Genomic DNA, 17,552 nt, shown 5'->3' on the forward strand with positions numbered 1-17,552 from the left:
AAGTAACTTAAAAAAATTTTTTTTTTTTTTTGTAAGCACTCAAAAATCACTTCTACCTAAAGCTGTTGAAAGAGCCCTATCTGGGGCTGGGGTACCTCTTGGCTCACCTGAGACAAGTGTATGAAAGAGTGGCTGGTCATACACTCTGTCCCACTGACTCCAGCCTCAGGGTCCTGCCTGGACAGAAAGTCTCAGCACCTCAGAAAGGACATGTCGGGGAGCCTGGCCCTCAGTAAGCACTCAGACCTGCTTGGGCCTCTCAGGGCACAGCCGAAAGGGACAGGCCAGTGGGCCCCCTCTCTATCCTTTGACTGCCCATCCAGCTCACTGGACCCACCCCTCTATTGCCGGCTGAATAATGGCCCCCCGACAATGTCTGCATCCTAATTCCTGGAACCTATAAATATGTTACGTTACACGGCAGAGGGGCCTTTGCAGCTGTGACCTTGCGATGGGGAGGTGATCCTGCAGGAGCATCCTGGGGGCCTGGAGGGATCATGAGGGTCCTTACAAGAGGCCAGAGAGGGAGGGTCAGAGGGAAGCGGGTCAGAGAGTCTGAAGATGGAGGAAGGGGCCACAAGCCAAGAGTGTGGCAGCCTCCAGCAGCTGGGAAAGACAAGGAGACGGATTCTCCCCTAGAGCCTCCAGAGGGGACCAGGCCCGCCCACATCCTGTTTCGCCCAGTGAGACTGAGTTTGGATTTCTGACCTGCAGACTGACGTGATGCACCGGAGTTGGCTTCAGCCGCTCAGTTTGGCTAACTTGCTACAGTGGCCGAGGGATGTGAATGCAGCCCCCCGGGGCCTGTGGCCGGCTGCCCCCACTGCTGCTGCAGCCGTCTCCCCGCGGGACCCGTTCTCTCCGGGCGGCTCTGCAGGGAGGCCTGCCGGGTGACGCTGTGGGGGAGTGATGTCGTCCTACGAGTCACAACAGGATCTGCCCACAGGGTGAGGATTCTGGAGCAACAGAAAAACACCCACCCACACACGATACCTCTCTCCCTGCTGGATGAGGCCTGAAATTCCTCCGCCAGAAGCCCGGCCTTTGTGTCAGTTGCCAAATAGAGTCAATCCAAGGGGAGGCTTCTAACATAGCTGATCCTCATTAGAATGTTCCCCAAGAGCTGGTGCCTGCGTGGGCGAGAGGTGGCCGCAAGGCAGAGAGGGGTCTGGAAAGGCCCCCAGGGGAAGGAGCTGTGTGATCAGCCCTCCAGGTTTGCCTGTCTGTGCTGCCCCCCCACCTCCTCACAGGCACAGCGTTTTCTCTGCTAAGCGGAGCTGTCCCTGGCTTTGCCATCAAGAAGGGGTCCTCCTCATTTCCAGGTCTGGACTCGCCAGCCCCTCTTCCCCCAACACCACTGTGAAGGGTAGTGCTGGGGAGAGGCGCACCCAGGGTGGGTCTTTCCAGAATTGTGGGACCAACTCAGGCTCCACCCTGTGCCCAGGATGACTAAGGCTTCCAGAACCCCTAGCTTGAGACGGCACATCTCCCCCAGGCTTGGTCTAGCTGCATCCAGGGGTCCTGAGTGTCCAGTGATGATGACGTGCACCCAGTAACACCCAGGCTCTCACACTCCCAGCCCCCAGGGGCCAGGCAGCCATGTAAATGAGGGAAGCAGTTACGTGACAGCAGCCTATCGGGAGCAGCAGGACTGCGTCACCCGACCTTCAAATCTAAATGTCTGAAGACAACGTTAGGCCCGTCTGTGGGCAGGGGCCTCGCTGCCCTCACACCCCAGCAGCCCCAGGCGGGCGTCTCTGGTAACATGGGAACCCTCCCCTCCCATCTTCTGTCTCACCATCACCATGAGTGGCAGGCCCCCTGGTAGAGTGTGCAATGCTGGCAGGTAAGACACAGAACTACTGTGGTTCATTCGAGCACAAGGGACCCGAGGGAGAGCCTTCCACGGGAGCCGCGGCGGCTTATGAGGAAGAGCGTGCACTCTGGGGTCCCGGTCACAGGGGTCCACATTTAATTATGTTAAATATTAATAAAAGTACAGCATAACTGTGGTTCACTTAACATACCTTACACGACTAAGGGAGTACAATTTAATACAATCCGATACACAGCTTTGGGGACACAAAGGAACTTCAGTACCGGGTTGTGAGAAATGCTTCATTTCGCTTTGGTTTGGGACGACAGGCTGGAGGTCGCCCGCTGGAAACGGCAGCTGCGCCGTCACTGGGAGTGGGGCCTCGAATGGGAGAGCGGAGGAACGCAAAGGCGACACACAGACAGACAGACAGCCAGCCCTTTGGAGAAAGGCCCCCGGAGAAACCGGGTCTGCATGGCGCTGACTGGCACCGAGGGATGGGCCTGCGTCTATAAAAAGATTTGTAAAATAAACCAAATAATATTGGAAATACGACTTTCAGTATTACTTCTGTAAGAAGCAGAATGACGCCGCATGTTGTTCACATGCCTAGGAGTGCGCGGGAAGAGCCCCGGTTGTAGTTACGGTCGGGGCGGAGGAGCAAGCACGGGCTGCAAATGACTAGCTAATTGGCAGGGAAGTAAATCCAGGAAGGGGCTGTGTCCCGAGCGGGGGAGGCCGCCAGCAACAGAACCGAAGGGGCCTGCTTGGAATTGCTCCCTCGCGTCGACACACGCACCCGCCCTGCAAATAAATACACACGCACGCGCAAGCGATGCCTCCCCCCAGCACCTCGTGCTCAGGCCAGGGTTCCCTGCTGGCTGCTGCTCCGAGTGCCACAGCGGGAGGGAAGGCGGACTGTCCCTGAAAGCAGGTGTTCAGGACCACGGCTCCATCAGAAGCAGAAACAGCCCGGCCGTGCCAGGGAGAGCCCTCCGCTCGCTGTTGAACAGGCCGAGCATCGCACCTCTGACAGCGGAAAGACCACGGCGCCGGGGCCGGACAGCTGAGCAAACCCTCACGCCCATGAGCGGCGGCGGCTGGGCATGTAGGCATTGGCGCTGTCTGACTGGTGCACCGCCGGGATCTCCACTTGAGCGCTCTGACTGGCAGGAAGCTTCCCTTGACAACGCTTGCACGCGAAGCTTGGTGGGGGTCCCGCCTGGGCCTGTGTGTGAGGAATGTGTTCACGCTTTCCCACCGTCTCCAGGAAATGGCAAGGCCTTTGGCCTGTCCGTCAGTAAACCAAGCAGCCAAGTGGCCCAGAAAGTTCCGTCAAGAACACAGCTCCTGGCGTTCTCCTTCCGAATCCCAGCACACCCAAGCATACATAGCTTATGTGTTTCTGAATCAGGAAACCAGAATCTTGTAGTTCATCGAGTGAGGAACGACCTCCGGCCACACATGGTGGAGAATGTGGGTAATAAGCTCGTTTGGGAAGAAGGCAGAGCAAACAACCTGCTGCACCCACAACTAAAACTTCCGAAGCCCTCAGTCTCTGAGGGCCTCGGGTGCGTGGCGCCTGGATGGTGCCCAGATTTCCCATCAACTCCAAGTTGCTCAGTCTGGCATTAACAGCAAAAATTTCCCTTCCAATTTTAAACTGAATTTATATTCCAATTATAAACTGAAAAAACTTTTGAGAAAACACCTAAAGGGGCAGAAAAGAGAGCTCTAGCTACTGAAACGCAGAAAGTGGTCTGTTTCAAACACGCTCATCTTCTGTTAAACGTAAGTCAAGTCCACAAGGACAGACGGGGAGGAGGTCCAACCAAGACACGAACGTGCTGCCAAAAACTGACTTGGGTCTTTCTCCCTCGTTAAAGAGTGAAGTTAACAGGGTTTATATTTGAAGAGACGGAAGGGCTGACTTTGGGGTAAAAGGGAAAAAAAAAAAATAAAAGAGCTTCCATTCTCTGCCCAAATGAGGTTAGTGATCTGCACAGAGGGTTTCAAAACTCAGTGTGAAAAGTTCATCCTGGCCAGCCCCAGGGTGGGGCCTCCAGTGGATCCCAGACTCGGTGCTTCCCTCTCGGCACCGAGCCCAGTGCCTGCCGGCCTCATCCCGGAGCTCAGTCTCTCTTGGAGCAGAAGGGGACCCTTTCCCGAGTGGAATCTCCAACAGCCTCCATCTGAGACTCGGTGAAGGGACCATTGCTGGGCTGTTTAACATCACAAACGAGATTTTGAAACGGTTTCCATACGCAGGTGCCTGGGGAGGGGATTTCTCCAATCTCTTAGCAAAAAGGATCCCCACCAAGAGAGATTTCAAATCATGGAAATAACGGAAACCCGGCCTGAGCCGGCAGCGAGCCCTCGGCCCTCACGTCTTCTTCCACAAGAACGCCTCGTCGGCGAGAACCCGCGCCAGCCGCGTGTTGAAGGGCCCGTAGAAGTCCTGCAGGATCCTCTGTGTGACCGGCCACATGGGCCCCAGGCTCCGGTCCTCCGGACGCCGCGCGTTGGACGCAGGGCTCTTGGTCATCAAGGCCTCTTGCTTCTCACTTAAGGGCCCTGGAATACGAAAAAAAGACCCCATGAGGCAGGAGGCAAAAGAAACTTTCAGAAAATCCCAGCCATGCTTTCTGCTGAGACAGAAGCTTCCTGAAGAATGTGTTCAGAGATCAAAATTCTTTGGCTGGAACCATTTCGGAGTTGCTGAGGGTGGAAGGTAGAAATTCCAGTAAGAAATGGCAGAGCTCCTGGGGCCCGGGGTTTTACATCCACCCTTGGGAGCACAGCTGGGACTTGGGACGCAGCCCCACCCGTGCCTCTCACCTCCTGGTTTCACTTCCAACTGCCCGTAAAGGGGGCCAGCCTGTCCTTGGATAACCGTGCGACCTGCCAGATAGTCCACCCACTTAGATTTTTCCTGCTAACCAGCCCACTAGAATTCTGCCATTTCTGCTGTGGGCTACTGATGCAAAGGGTCCCGATGCGGGGCCATATTTCACCGTGTTGTGCTGTGAGGTGGCCTGCGGGTGGGGAGTTCACCACTGGCTTAACCTCCACCTACAGCAGGAAGATCAGTGGGGAGAGGCCTGGGAGAGGCTACGTGCCACCCCCACCCTAGCCCTCACGACCACGAGCCTCTCATTGGCTCAACCCACAGGATCGCTGCCTCTTTGCCTAGGGCCCCCAGAGTCAGGCTAAAGTCCTGTAAAACTATATCCCAGTTTCCTTGGGTTCTGTGAAATAGGACAGAGCTGGCCTTACTGTTCATCCTAGAGACTACAGACAAGCTCATTAATGCCACAGCATCTACAGTGGCCAAATCAAAGAAAAATGGTTCTCAGCTTTAAAAGGCAAAAGTAATCATACTCCATCACATTGCCAGCTCTCCAAGAAAAGGAGAAAGAAAATCAAATGACAAAAGGGTCCTGATTCCTAGTGGTGAGCAAATAGATTTCAGGAAATATTCAATTAACAAAATCCCCAGGCGCGATCATCAGGCAGGGCGGCAAGAGGCGCCCCGGGAGGAAAGCAAATCCGGCTTCAGCCTCGCAAGCCGTCCCAGGTGCCGACCGCGGGGCCGCACCCTGCACCTGAACGCACACCTCCACCAGCCATCACCGCAGCCAGCAACTCGGCCTGTGGCCACAAAGTACCACTCGGGACTTGGGGGTGGCATCCTCTGGCTGGGGGCAGGCTCCCCCTCCCCAGAGGCCCCGGAGCCACAACCAGCAGCCCAAATCCAGCCACACGGCTCTGTCTCCAAAGGTCCCCAGCAAAGCACTGACCTGTCCATCCCCTCCTCCAGGCCCTGTGGTCTCTGCAAAACTGTTCCAGCTGCCCAGACACCCTTTCCATCCTCAAGGCAGAGCTCACACCCTTCCTTCCACAATTCCTTCAGCAGCTGAGACCCGAAGTCGTGTGTATGGACCTCCCGTGAGGACGCTAACTTCCCCGCACGTCATTCTATCGGTTACTCAGTTCTTCAAGCCTTGGCTTCCTCCACTCCCAGACGAGAGGCTCTGTCTTCCTCCCCCAGACTCCTTGTCACACCGTGCACGAGGCCCTGTGCGCAGCTGGTCTTGACAAATAGGCACTGAACCGGCCTCCCAGCTCGGCCCCACCCTCCCCAGCTCAGGGAGTCTGCGAGTGACTCAGCGTCCCCGCAGCTCGAGCCCTGCTCTGTGGGTCTCCAGCGAGACATTCATACCGAGGTTGAGAAACTGGAAGACTCTGCGCATGGTGTACTTGACGTTGGAGGCGTGGTCTTCCAGGCGAAGAATGAGGAACTGTTCTTTATTAAAAACAGTGAGCCAGTCCAGGAGATACACAGCGTACAGCCCGACCTGGAGCCTCACCTAGGACCAAAGAAGAAGGAAGGCGTTATTTCAGAAGCAATTCCTCCAATACCTTAAGGCACTTTTCCGAAAGCGTCACGGCACATCATTATAAACCAACACTGAAGTGGTGTCCTCGCGAATAGCCTCCTCCAGAAGTTGGATTTTAAATGCTGTGCATTCTTCCTTCTCCATGAACCCCTACAAAGGAGTCCCACACTCAGGGTCCCACTCATCCTCAGGACAACCCTGCAGGTAGCTCCATGACACTTCACAGTGAGGGCTCAGGTGAAGGGAGAGGCCAGGGTTACACCCACCTACGGTGCCAATGGTCTTTGCACAATATCCTGGCTGCCTCTGCGCCTACGCCCAGCGCCCAACAGCCGTGAGAAACAGCTACAAATGCCCTAGCAAAAAGCCACAAAAGGGAACCGCCAGTGCCTGGCGCCACACGGATGTCCGTGACCTTGAGTGTGTGTGCACATGCGAATACAAGCAGCGTTGTATGAAGCCGCTCCCCTCACCTACGTGTTGGGCGTCCTCATGTTCTCCAGGCTCCTTCTCTCATGTCAAACTGCGAGCTTGTGTGGTGAAGACTTACCCACACCCAGAGAGAGGTCTGGCCTTCGTCCCCAGCTCCTGGGAGGTGACCTCTAGGCCACCTGTAATGTCCTGCTTGACAACAGTGTCTTGCCTGCCCAAGGAGTCTGGCCACTGGACAGTCAAACAGTGTGAGTTACTCTGGGCCATGCAGTACCAGCCTGACCTCCAGGAGGACTGGACAGTAAAGGGCAGCCCAGGCAGCCAGTAGCTGATTGAGCCCCAAGAAACACTCCAGACACCGGCGGCCTGGGTGAGCTTCCCTGGGCGGGAATATTCCAAGTGTATTGCCACGTGCACTGCTTCCCTCGGCTGATTCCCAGCTGCGCCCTTTCCCTGTTGTAAGTCCTGACCCCGAGTGTAGTTGCTATCCGTGTGTTCTGTGATTCCTTCTAGTGAATTACTGCACCTGAGACTGACTTGGGGGACGCCTCCCCAACTTGCAGATGGTGTCAGAAGGGAGAGCGGGCTTGGGGACTGTTCCCTGTAACATCACAGTTGGCTCTTAACTCTTGGCAAAGCTCCAAGATAAAACGGGCCCTTCCCCTTCCGTCCTGAGGCCCCCTTTCCCAGGGCCCCCACCGCCACGCGCTCAGAGCCCCTGCACTGTGTCCTGCCTCCGGCTCTGCCTTGCTGTGGTCTTCCTGAAAGCTTCTCATCCCTTCTTTTCTCATCTCTTTGTTCAGGCCACATCAGCGCCTGCCTGGCACTGTCACAGCCTGACTAGTGCCCCCATCTCTAGTTCTGAGTGTGAGCTTCCCAAACCAATGGCCTGGCCACGGCCGGCCCGCGCTCCAGGCCTGACCCAGCTCTCCACGAGTGCGAAGTCCTTGGTCTGGCTTGACTCCCAGCCCACCCCTCCAACTGGAGCACCTGCCAGGGCCCAGGCTCAGTTCCTTAAGCAGACACTTTCACAATCTATTTCCTTCCCTTCCCAGCGTGACCTTGAGCTGCTCCAGGGCAGGGACCAGTCTCTCCCATCATCACGGCCACGCAAGGCCGTGTGCCCAGCACTCGTATTTTCTTGGGGGGAACCACTGAACACAGCAGTAACAATGGGACAGTGAAACGCTTGACAAATATGTACAGGCACTAACTAGTCTCGTCTCTTCGCTATTCTGTTTCCATTTCATTATTTTTCTAATCATGTGGGAGGCTGTGGAGGAAGAAAAACAGTTTGGGGGTGAGAAGCTGCCTCCGAAATTCATTAGCTGCCTCCAGCCCCCAGGTTGTTGCCACCTTAGACACCAGCTCGGAAAGGGACCTCAAGCTGGGCCAAAGCTAGAGAGGAAATGAGTACCCGCCAGCCTCAAATAAATCCACGTGTCGCCTCCAACACAGACAAACCCCTGTGAGAACGTCTTCTTTTTAAGTCGGGACCTCGCAGGGCTTTTTAATTCTCCATCAGCCTCGCAGGCCGGCCCCTCCCTGGGAGGACCAGCCTGATGAGGTTCATCTCTTTCACAGAACCGCCTTTGCTACTGAGAACCTTCTAGAAGGCAAGGATCTGGGTGTCTGTGGCAGGATGAAGGGGTTTTGAAGTAGCCGCCGTCATCCCTGCACCTGGCCATGGGTGACAGTATTTCCCTGAAAGCGTGTCTGTGCCATCCTCGGAAAAGCCCCCTCCCCTGCCCAAGGGAAGACCAAGTCCTGCTGGCCCTGGCCTCCCCGCAGCAGAGCTGTCCCTCACAGAGGGGCTGGTCCAGGCAGGGAGGGGCCGTCGGGGGCAGGGAACAAACCTGAGAGGGCTCTGCAGGGGAAGGCGGGGAGGCCTCCCAGGCACGGGCTGCTTCCCACAAGGCTGGGCTCTGCTGTCCCCCAGAACACTCCCTCCTCCGGCTCCCTCAACCCCCCCACCCCCACCCCAGTCAAGGGAAGTGCTGGTCACCTCCAGTGACAGTTTCTGGTGCATGCAGCGTGACTACCGCAACTGCACACCATTAAGACAAACCCAAGACAGGCCCACTCAACACTTTTTCCTCATATTTCCCCATATCAGCCAGAGAATCCAAGTGGAACGAGCATGAAGAGGGTATTTAGGGGAAGTGCCCAATACATTTAAAATGTAAAACCATCAGAGCTGAGAGAAGACTCTGAGGTTATCGGCTCCAGCCAACTCTGGATGGAAAACCAGAGGCCCGGAGAGGGGCAGGGCCCTGTCCAGGGTCAGCTGGGAGCACCCGCCAGAGCCTGGTCCCGAAACCAGTGCCTTGCACTCAGGGCCCATCCCCCAACACTGGGAAACAGGCAAGAAACCAGGACAGGATTCCCCCTGAAAGCACCTCGCCAAACGTCTCTGCTTCCCATTAGGAATTCAGTTGGAGCCTCTCCACTAGTTTCATAAACCCCCCATTCATTCATTCATTCATTCATTCATTCATTCATTCTTTCATTCTGCAAACAATCCAGTGCATCCTGCACATCAGGTATCCTGCTAAGCAATGGAGATGCGTTGCTATGTAACAGACATGACCCCCGGCCACAGGGAGCCAGAGACAGAGCTGAACTGGTAAAGAAAACAATGATCTGTAATCGCCAGCTGTGACGCACACTGTGAAGATGGAGAGAGAACAGAAGGTCAGATTAAAGCAAGCCTGGAAGGATGAGGGGCCCTGCAGCGACCGGGAGAAGCAGGTCCCAGGGAGGAGAGTGTGAAAGGCTCAGAACAAACCCGGTGGGCTTCTAAATAGACTGAGGGGCCCACCGACAAAGTTCCCGATTCTGGGGTCTGGGGCTGGACCTGAGAGTTGACAGTTCTGACAAGTTCCGAGGGACGCTTATACTCTTCGTCCAGGGACCACACTTTGCAAGCCTGTGCTCGGAGGCAAGAGGTGGTCCAGCTGAGGACCTACTGGACAGAGTGTGGCTGCAGAGCAGCGATGGGGAGGGAGGCAGGGGAGGCAGCTGAGAGGAGATGGAGAGGTGGGCGGGGCTGGTCTGCACTCAGGTGCTGCAGAAGGCAGTGAGTGAACAGAAGGCAGAGAAGAAATCTATGGTTCTCCTGTTAAGACACCGTGTAAGCTCAAGTCCTAACCACCCCTGAGTTACTCATCGCTGAGTGCTCCCGGGTGGGTGTGCATACACGTGTTCATAAACCTCTGTTTGCTTTTCTCGCGTTTATCTTTCATTGGTCTAATTTATGGGGCCCCAGCCAACGAACCTAAGATGGGTAGATGAAAGGGTGATTTTCTCCTTCCCTACACGTGAATGAACTGTCACTCACCTTACCATGGCCTGGTAAAGCCGTGTTATCACCCTGTTTTATAATAAGCAACTGAGTCTCAGAGAAACTAAGGTAACTACCCAGAGTCACCCAGCTAGTAGCTGCCGGAGCGGGAACTGAACCCACCACTGTCTGGCCCGAAAGGCCACGTCTTCCACCCCACACCCCGGGCCGGATTCTGTGTTGATCTGTGCCTTTGTTTGCACCCTCCCTGCTAAGTGTAAACTCCAGTAAGACAGCCTGGGACCCCACCTGCTGCCTCTGCACTTCCTGCCAGATTAGACGGGCTAGATGACAAGGAACAGGGAGGGAGCCCTCTTGACTTTGAACCCTACCGCACCTGGGGGGCCCCGAGCCCCCACCTCAGACAGATCTCCTCTGAGCGTGGCACGCTCAGGAGAGCAAGGCTGTGAACCACACTTGGGGGCAGGTGACAGTCTTAGCTTCGCTGAAGGTGGATTACCCACTGCACAAACCTGCTGAAAAGGCACTTACAGCAACCTTGGGCTCTGTGCAGTGGAAAACCATTCCTTAGCTAAACCGTGCTGAATTCACTAGCCACAGCTTCTTTTGCACAAAAAGAGGGCAAGAGATGTATAACTATATTCCTGAAGGCAAACGAGAGCAAAGAAAGAAAAGGATCAATGGAAAATATTTTTCCATTAAGACCCCATCAGAGAAGCACTGCAAGTCCCTGGTGGGTAATTTTCCCACCGTTGGAGAGAACGCTCTTAAGACGGGGAGTTGGGTCTTCACGCCTGCCAATCCTAACTGCAGGGTGTGTTTTCCACGCCTCACTAAATAGTATCTTCCCAAATGCGCCCTCACTCTTTTGTGGAAGGAGGAGAGAGGGTTGTAACTGGGCGATCGACAGCGAAGAATGCAGGGAGCTGGCTGAAAGGGCCCATCAGCTTTGAGAGTTTTTACATCCATGAATATTTGTTTTGCATTAGCCTCGGCACAAAGGCATGGGGAGAGGCATTTGCACATTAAAACGCTTCGCTGTTTATATGCTAAAATCCCGATCCACGATGCATAATAACCCCCGAGCGGGCGCACCGGCATGGCGTTGTTGAGGGTGTTGTTGTAGACGCAGGCGCGCAGTGAGTAATCCAGCATGCAATTTTCAAACAGCTGCAGAGCTTCTGTCACTTTTTCATGGAAGTCATCTGCAGATTTATTCGAACTTGCAAAGTAGAGATAGTCTGAGTACAACCTGTGAAGAAAACAAATAGATATTTTTACCGCCACGAACGTGAAATCACGCCCTTCGAGTGACAATGGAAATCAACAAGCAATTACGTTATCTAGTTTGGTTCATTAAAACACCACCATTCCCCTTGTTCCCTGGCAGACCAGCCACTTCCCCACCACCCCGACACCTCCCCACCCTTCACAGGGCTACCCCTGCTCTCCTGGACTTAGATACGTCTACGCTGGCACTACACAAGCCACTGGTAGTCCCTTTTGATCTTTTTTAGTTCTTTTTGCTTTCATAGTAACAGTGAGCTTCAAAACAGCACCAGATTACAAGGATCGTACAACAGCAAAAAGAGACCATGAAAATTTTATGCTCCTTCCGGTTCCTCCCAGCTCTACTGGAGAGACAGTAACAAGAACATCTGTCGCCCTCGAAGGGCTACGATCCTGCACGGATTTCCCAGCCCTTTCCACAGCCGTTCAGAACATTAAAACAAAATCATGAAATGTATCTGTCTAAACTGGTAAGGACCTACTTTTTAACACAACGTAAAAATACTCCCACATATGCAGGCAGACACCTGTAGGCCTTCATGTGTGTCCACACACGTAGATCCGTTCACACAGACCCCACCACATGTATGCAACAGTGTCTTCACACAGGAGTTGACAGCGTCTCTCTTTGACCAAACTGTACTCAGGCTTCTCTGAAATTTCTCCCCAACTCGACCTTGACTTTTATACTTCCTTGTCTTTGTATCGCCCAGTTTTAGTAAGAATCCTGCTAGGTCGTTAGGCCAGAATCCCCCCTCACGCCTGATGTTTCCTCCTAGTAACTTTCCATCCACTGACCCACACTCTCCCTTGGCTATAAATTCCCCCTTTTCCTTGCTGTATTTGGAGTTGAACTCAGTCTTGTTCCTCTACTGCAAGACCCCATCATAGTGGTCCTTACACCTACTGCTGAATGCGGGACCAGCTGACGTCCTTCAAAGTCCAATGACCCCCATTCCTGGGCTCACAGATGTCTGCCTGCCATCCCTCCACAAATAAAGTGCATTCTTTACTGGGCGTGTTTGCCCGAACAAACTAATAGCCCTAGCAAATGCCTAATCTCACAGTAGCTCAGGCTGGCTTGGTTCCACCACCTTATCAGAATCATAAACCCCACAGGCCCTTCGTGGACCCTAAACCTCTTCCTTCACCCACAACCAATCAAACACTTGCGTGGTACCTGATGTGACCCTTCCTAATAAAAGACCCCAACAACCCACCCTTGGGGCTCACACAGGCACCTCTTGTCCGTGTGGCCTGCTGTTGTCTGTGGCAGTGCACCTGTTAAAGCCCTTTTCTATTTTCATCCTTTGTCTTTGGTAAATTCTTTTACTGCCCATAACACGGGCCATTTGTGCCTCACAACACTTTCTGAATAGTCTGCCTTACCACCCTTTAACACTTACCAGAATAATTTTCTTTCTCTTTTTCTAACAAATCCTCTTTAAATACATTTTATTGGACTTTCAACACTACCAGTCACTTTTTTACATGGGATAATTCTTTTCTTATACCACCAAAATAAACAAAAAGTAAATCAAAACAAGTTATAACATTGTAATAAGCACACTGTTCTCGTAAAGTCCACGGCCCCAATTTCCACCGTGGTCCTAACTTACAGTTCTACTCCCCAGAGGTGACATTTGTTATCTATCTTTCTAGAAATTCTTGGTGCATACTTAAACATATCTGCATATTTTATATTTTTTAAAAACATAGATGTATCAGATTTTATCAGATAGGATAAGATAAAATATTATTGCAGGACCCTGTGCCCCACCCCCACCAACCCCTGCATCTTGCTTATAGAAACGCTGACACTGACGTCCCCCAGGCCTCCCTGAGTCACACAAGAGCAGGCTCAAGTAGTTGATGAGGACAAGCCTACAGGCACTGGGGGATGGCAACAACTCCGACCACCCATCTCAGTGATGAACTGAGGTTATCCCTTCCATTCCCTTTAAACCTTTCATGGCTGAACAGAATCTTCAGAGATGGGTTTTTTTGGGGGGATGCTGGGTCCACCAGACTGCAGGCATTCTGATTAAAAGCAACTTTCCTGTTTTGGTACCAAGGCTGTTGCTCCCAGGATCATACCCCTGCCCCTCCCTCAAATAAAAACCAATTACTCTTATCTAAGTCTCAGGAGGCAGCGGGAGAGAAGAAATAAGAACTGGTTAGAACTGATGGAGCCCAAGATGGTGGAGGATTTGACTTCTAGTGGACTTGAGCCCCATTATATGCACGTTGTAATGTATTAGCTGCTAATGACATGCCCACCGGCGCCATGACAGTTGACGGTTGCCATGACAACAATTGGAAAAGCCCATACAAGGACTGATTGGTTCCATCATACCCGGAAGGAAAACATGATGACAGAGCCTCTCTTAAAAACCCACGTGGCAGGACCGGGTCTGGAGCTGTCTCTACTGCCCATCTTGGCTGACCGCTTCCTGCTCAAGTCCTTCTCCTTTCTTTTCCTCTTTAGAGAAATAAAGCAGCTTTTTTCTTTTTTCCACTTTCTCTCTGTCTCTACTGAGAATTCTTTCACAGTCAGTGGCAAGGGCTCACACTTTGGTGGGCTTCCTAATTTAGGGGTCTCACTATCCACTGACATTATCATGGCACTTTTCTAATTACTTGATTTGGGGGAATTTTGAGCATCCATAAAATGGATCAGATAGTACACACACTGCAGCCTAATATAAACACTATTCCATAGTTACTCATTATAAATTTTTTCTTTAACAGAACTTACCCGTTTTGAGTTTCCTGCACCTTTTCCTCCTGTGTTTTTGCTGGCAGAGAGGATAAGCCTATCTCTCCTTGGTTTTCAAAAATCCCCTTCTTCTTGTGCGCACCTCCTGGGGACCCCCACTGCTCTGCCCAACACCCTTCCCTCACTCACAACACCCAGCTGCCCCTGGAAACTGGGCTGATGCAGACTGGCCCCTGGCTCTGTTTCTCTCTCCTCTCAGCTCCATCCTTATTCCCATCTGGCTTCCCTCTTTCCAGCAAAGGCAATTCAGCCTATTTTATTACGTATCCATATGTCTGGAGATTTTAGATCTGCACCGCTGACTGCACCCAGGGTCCTGCCTGGGGCATTGGCCACACTCCCTCCTGTAGAGACCGCAGTGACCTTGAAGCCCTGGTCAACGGCAAACGACCCTTCTCAGGCACCCCTCTCCTCTCATTATAGTAAGATATAATGTAGTAAGAGCCAAAGATTTCCCAACAACGAGAGCAGTGCTGCTTAGGGACCAGATCTTCTTCCCCTCCAGCACTTGGCACGGTGCCTTCTGCACAGCCCTTTAAGAAACCACCCACTGCCAGCGTCCACAGTGGACACCTCTGAAAAGTCTTGAGATGTTCGGGATCTGCCCACAGATTGCCTAGAATCCGCACACACGCTGGAAAGGAGTGTTCTGTACAACTCAGCCTGGCCAGCCAAACTCTGCAAAAGGACTTGCTTCAAGACTAGTCCTTACAGGCACTCAGGGACTGGCAAGTAGATCCTCCCCCGGATCCGTGGTCACCCGAATACAGGACCCGGATGACGCTACGTTTGTCTATTGCAGGCGTCCCCCTACATCAGCTGTGCTGTTCTCCCTCTTCAAACATAGGACACCCGTTGTGACTAAAACATGGCACCTGTCACCACAGGGTAGTGTGGTGTAGTACAATCTAAACGCTGATGGATAAACACCAAAATCAGATTTGCAGGGATCTCAAAGTGCAGTTGAGCTGGACGCAACGAGGGGCACCTTGTGGCAACGGGTCTGAAGGGGCCCCTCCTGGCTCACACATTTTCTATGAGTGTTGGTGACACTACAGCTCTGCCCAGGAAAGATGTCCATAGAAAGTAACCGACGCCCCTGAAACTGTCATCAAAACCCGTACTTCACAGTTAGCCCAAGTCCAGGGCCTCTACCAAGGGCTGCAAAGGACTACGCACGTCCGTTGGTAGAACTGGAATTACATCACATGAACCACCACCTCAAAATCCAACCAGCAGCTCAAGCTTTCCATGCTGAGTTTATTTTGTGGTAATAACACCTCTTATAAACGTTTGGCTCACAAATAAAACAAGAGCCTTTATAGCTGGCTTAATTTTAAATACAAAGCAACTTCACAGAGAACTTGCCGACTCCACGCGATTCTTTAGAGATCAAGAAGTAACTCCAGGGGACAAACTGACACGTGTCCAGTGGTCTAAACAGGCCAGCCCAGGTCCACCGAGGAGAAAATACTGATTTTCATCTTTTTGGGGTGCAAGGAAATGAATTCAGGACCCCACCTTCTATGAACCAGGTTCATGGCCTTTAGAACCAGGCCAGGCCCATCTCCTTGGCAGGGTGAGGATTTCCCTGGCCCCTCAGTCCCCCAGGGACATAGAACGGGTGGTGGGCTTCCCTAGAGCCCACACACATGCTGGGATGCAACCTCAGGATGCATTAATAGAGGTATGGCACTGAGGATGTGGAAGGGTGTTGCTCTGCTCCAGCCTGGGAGGTCAGAGCCCCACAGACCACTTGCCTTCAGTACTGGATATCAAACAGTGAGGGAGAAGGAGCTGTTCCATCAGAAGAAGCAGGAAGGACACCAGCTTCAATTGCTACGAGGCTATTCAGAACTGGGAGAAGTTATGTCCCATACTCCCAAATGACTGGCCATTGGGCAGAAGGTTCAGGAAGAAAGACTGGTTGATACAAGGGCAAATTTCTCCAGCTGGGGCAGTCCAGCGTGGTGTGAGCAGCCCTGGTGGCAGGAGCAGTCAAGGCTGGAGGAGTTGAGGGCTCCCTGGCTGGGTGAGGACCAGCTGACCCTGACCCCCAGCCAGCCGAGTTTTGCTGCTGTCAAACCCCCTCCTACTGCACTACTTCATCTTCTGACTCTCAAACCATCCCAAACAGATGGGTGTTACATTTGGCCAGGATGGTTTCCAACAGCAATTCCAAATATAAGTCCAAATACATTCCTGGCCTTCTGCGCTGCAGTTATTTTAGAAGACTGCTGGGGCGGCCCCAGGACGGTGGGCTTGTGCTCAGGGAGGTAAGGAGGGGTCCCGGGACCCCAGCACTGCTGGGAAGGGGAGTGGGAGCAGATATGGTAGAGAGCTCCCTCAACCTGGTGCCTCTGGAAGGGATCACGTCTCTTCCCATGGGGACAGAGGAGTGGCCATCAGTGAGCTTGAAGGTCTCACCATGCAAAATCTGGACGGTTACCCCAAGGTCACAGCTGAATTCACTCAGCAAAGCTGGGTACCGCTCTGAGCCTCAGTGAGCAGTGGCCGATGGACCAATCATCATGAAAACAGAGGCCGCCACCATCCTGTGAGCCTCTCCTCCAGGCCAGGCTCACCTGAGTGCTGCACAGGTCCAGCTCCCAGAATCCTCTCGGTAGCCACCCCACGTGTGGCTGCTCATGGCTACCGAGGGCTGCCCTCACCAGGCCCTGGAGCAGGTACCGCACATATATTCTCTCTCCGTGTTCACAGCCACCCTTTGAGATGCACGGTGACTGTCATCACTGGTCTTCTGGAACTTTCCAAGATCATGTGGCCCAGGAGGCCTCAGGGTTGGCCCCAAACAAACCCAGGCCTGCCTGACCCCAAAGCCCACTGACCCAACAGAACATGACCCCTCGCCTCATCGTTCAGGGACGGAGGCAAATCAGGAGCTGAAGAGATTGGGGTACTAGCCATTGGAGCCGATGGTTTGGGAGTTTTCTTGGTTTTGAAGTTTTTATTATTTTAGCTGCAGACAGATTTAGAAGCAAAAGTCAATTCTCTTACAGAGCTACTTACTAAGTTACGAGAGACTGAAAAGCAATTACACGTGCAATAGAGCAGCAAACACACATTCAGGGTAAGCAGGAGGCGCTGCGCTGGCACCACCAGGAAAAGCACACGTGTTACGGAACGCAGTGCTGGACACCTCAAAATCACATCAACAACAAACAGGTGTTCGTTCAGGTGTCTGTCACAGTTTCAGTCCACACCGTGTGATCTTTCATCACTTGAATAAGCTAATATGCACTGGTCGCTGCAAACAGCTCATACGGTTTTACCAGCTCAGCTCTGAAATGGCGGTGTATCTGTCGATCAGCCTTCCCTCTCCGTGGGGGCTCTGGACATTCTAGCTCAAACATCGCTAGTCTGGTGAGTCTGCCCCCTGTGGCTGGTTTCTCCTCCCTTTGTAACGTTTTCGTTCATACCATTTTTAAATCGAAATACAGTCCGCACATGGTAAAATTCACCAAACGTGAACAATTCAGTAGTTTTCGGTCTACTCACAAAGTTGTGCTG

The 17,552-nt window shown here is 52.9% G+C and overlaps 1 protein-coding gene across 5 annotated transcripts in view; it reads right to left on the reverse strand.

Moving 5' to 3' along the window:
• Nucleotides 1-1,949: 1,949 nt before the first annotated feature.
• Nucleotides 1,950-17,552, reverse strand: part of CHST15 (carbohydrate sulfotransferase 15) — a 73,888-nt gene continuing 58,285 nt past the window's right edge. For all 5 annotated transcript variants that reach the window (XM_072972074.1, XM_072972075.1, XM_072972073.1 and 2 more), the window contains 3 exons: nucleotides 11,048-11,204; nucleotides 6,039-6,186; nucleotides 1,950-4,390 (listed from right to left, as the gene is read on the reverse strand). In XM_072972074.1, coding sequence (XP_072828175.1) covers nucleotides 4,200-4,390; nucleotides 6,039-6,186; nucleotides 11,048-11,204 — 496 coding nt within the window. In that variant the 3' untranslated portion in view covers nucleotides 1,950-4,199. The remainder of the gene's footprint in view (nucleotides 4,391-6,038; nucleotides 6,187-11,047; nucleotides 11,205-17,552) is intronic.

Source organism: Vicugna pacos, chromosome 11 (genome assembly GCF_048564905.1).
Source record: "Vicugna pacos chromosome 11, VicPac4, whole genome shotgun sequence".
Taxonomy (NCBI): Eukaryota; Metazoa; Chordata; class Mammalia; order Artiodactyla; family Camelidae; genus Vicugna; species Vicugna pacos.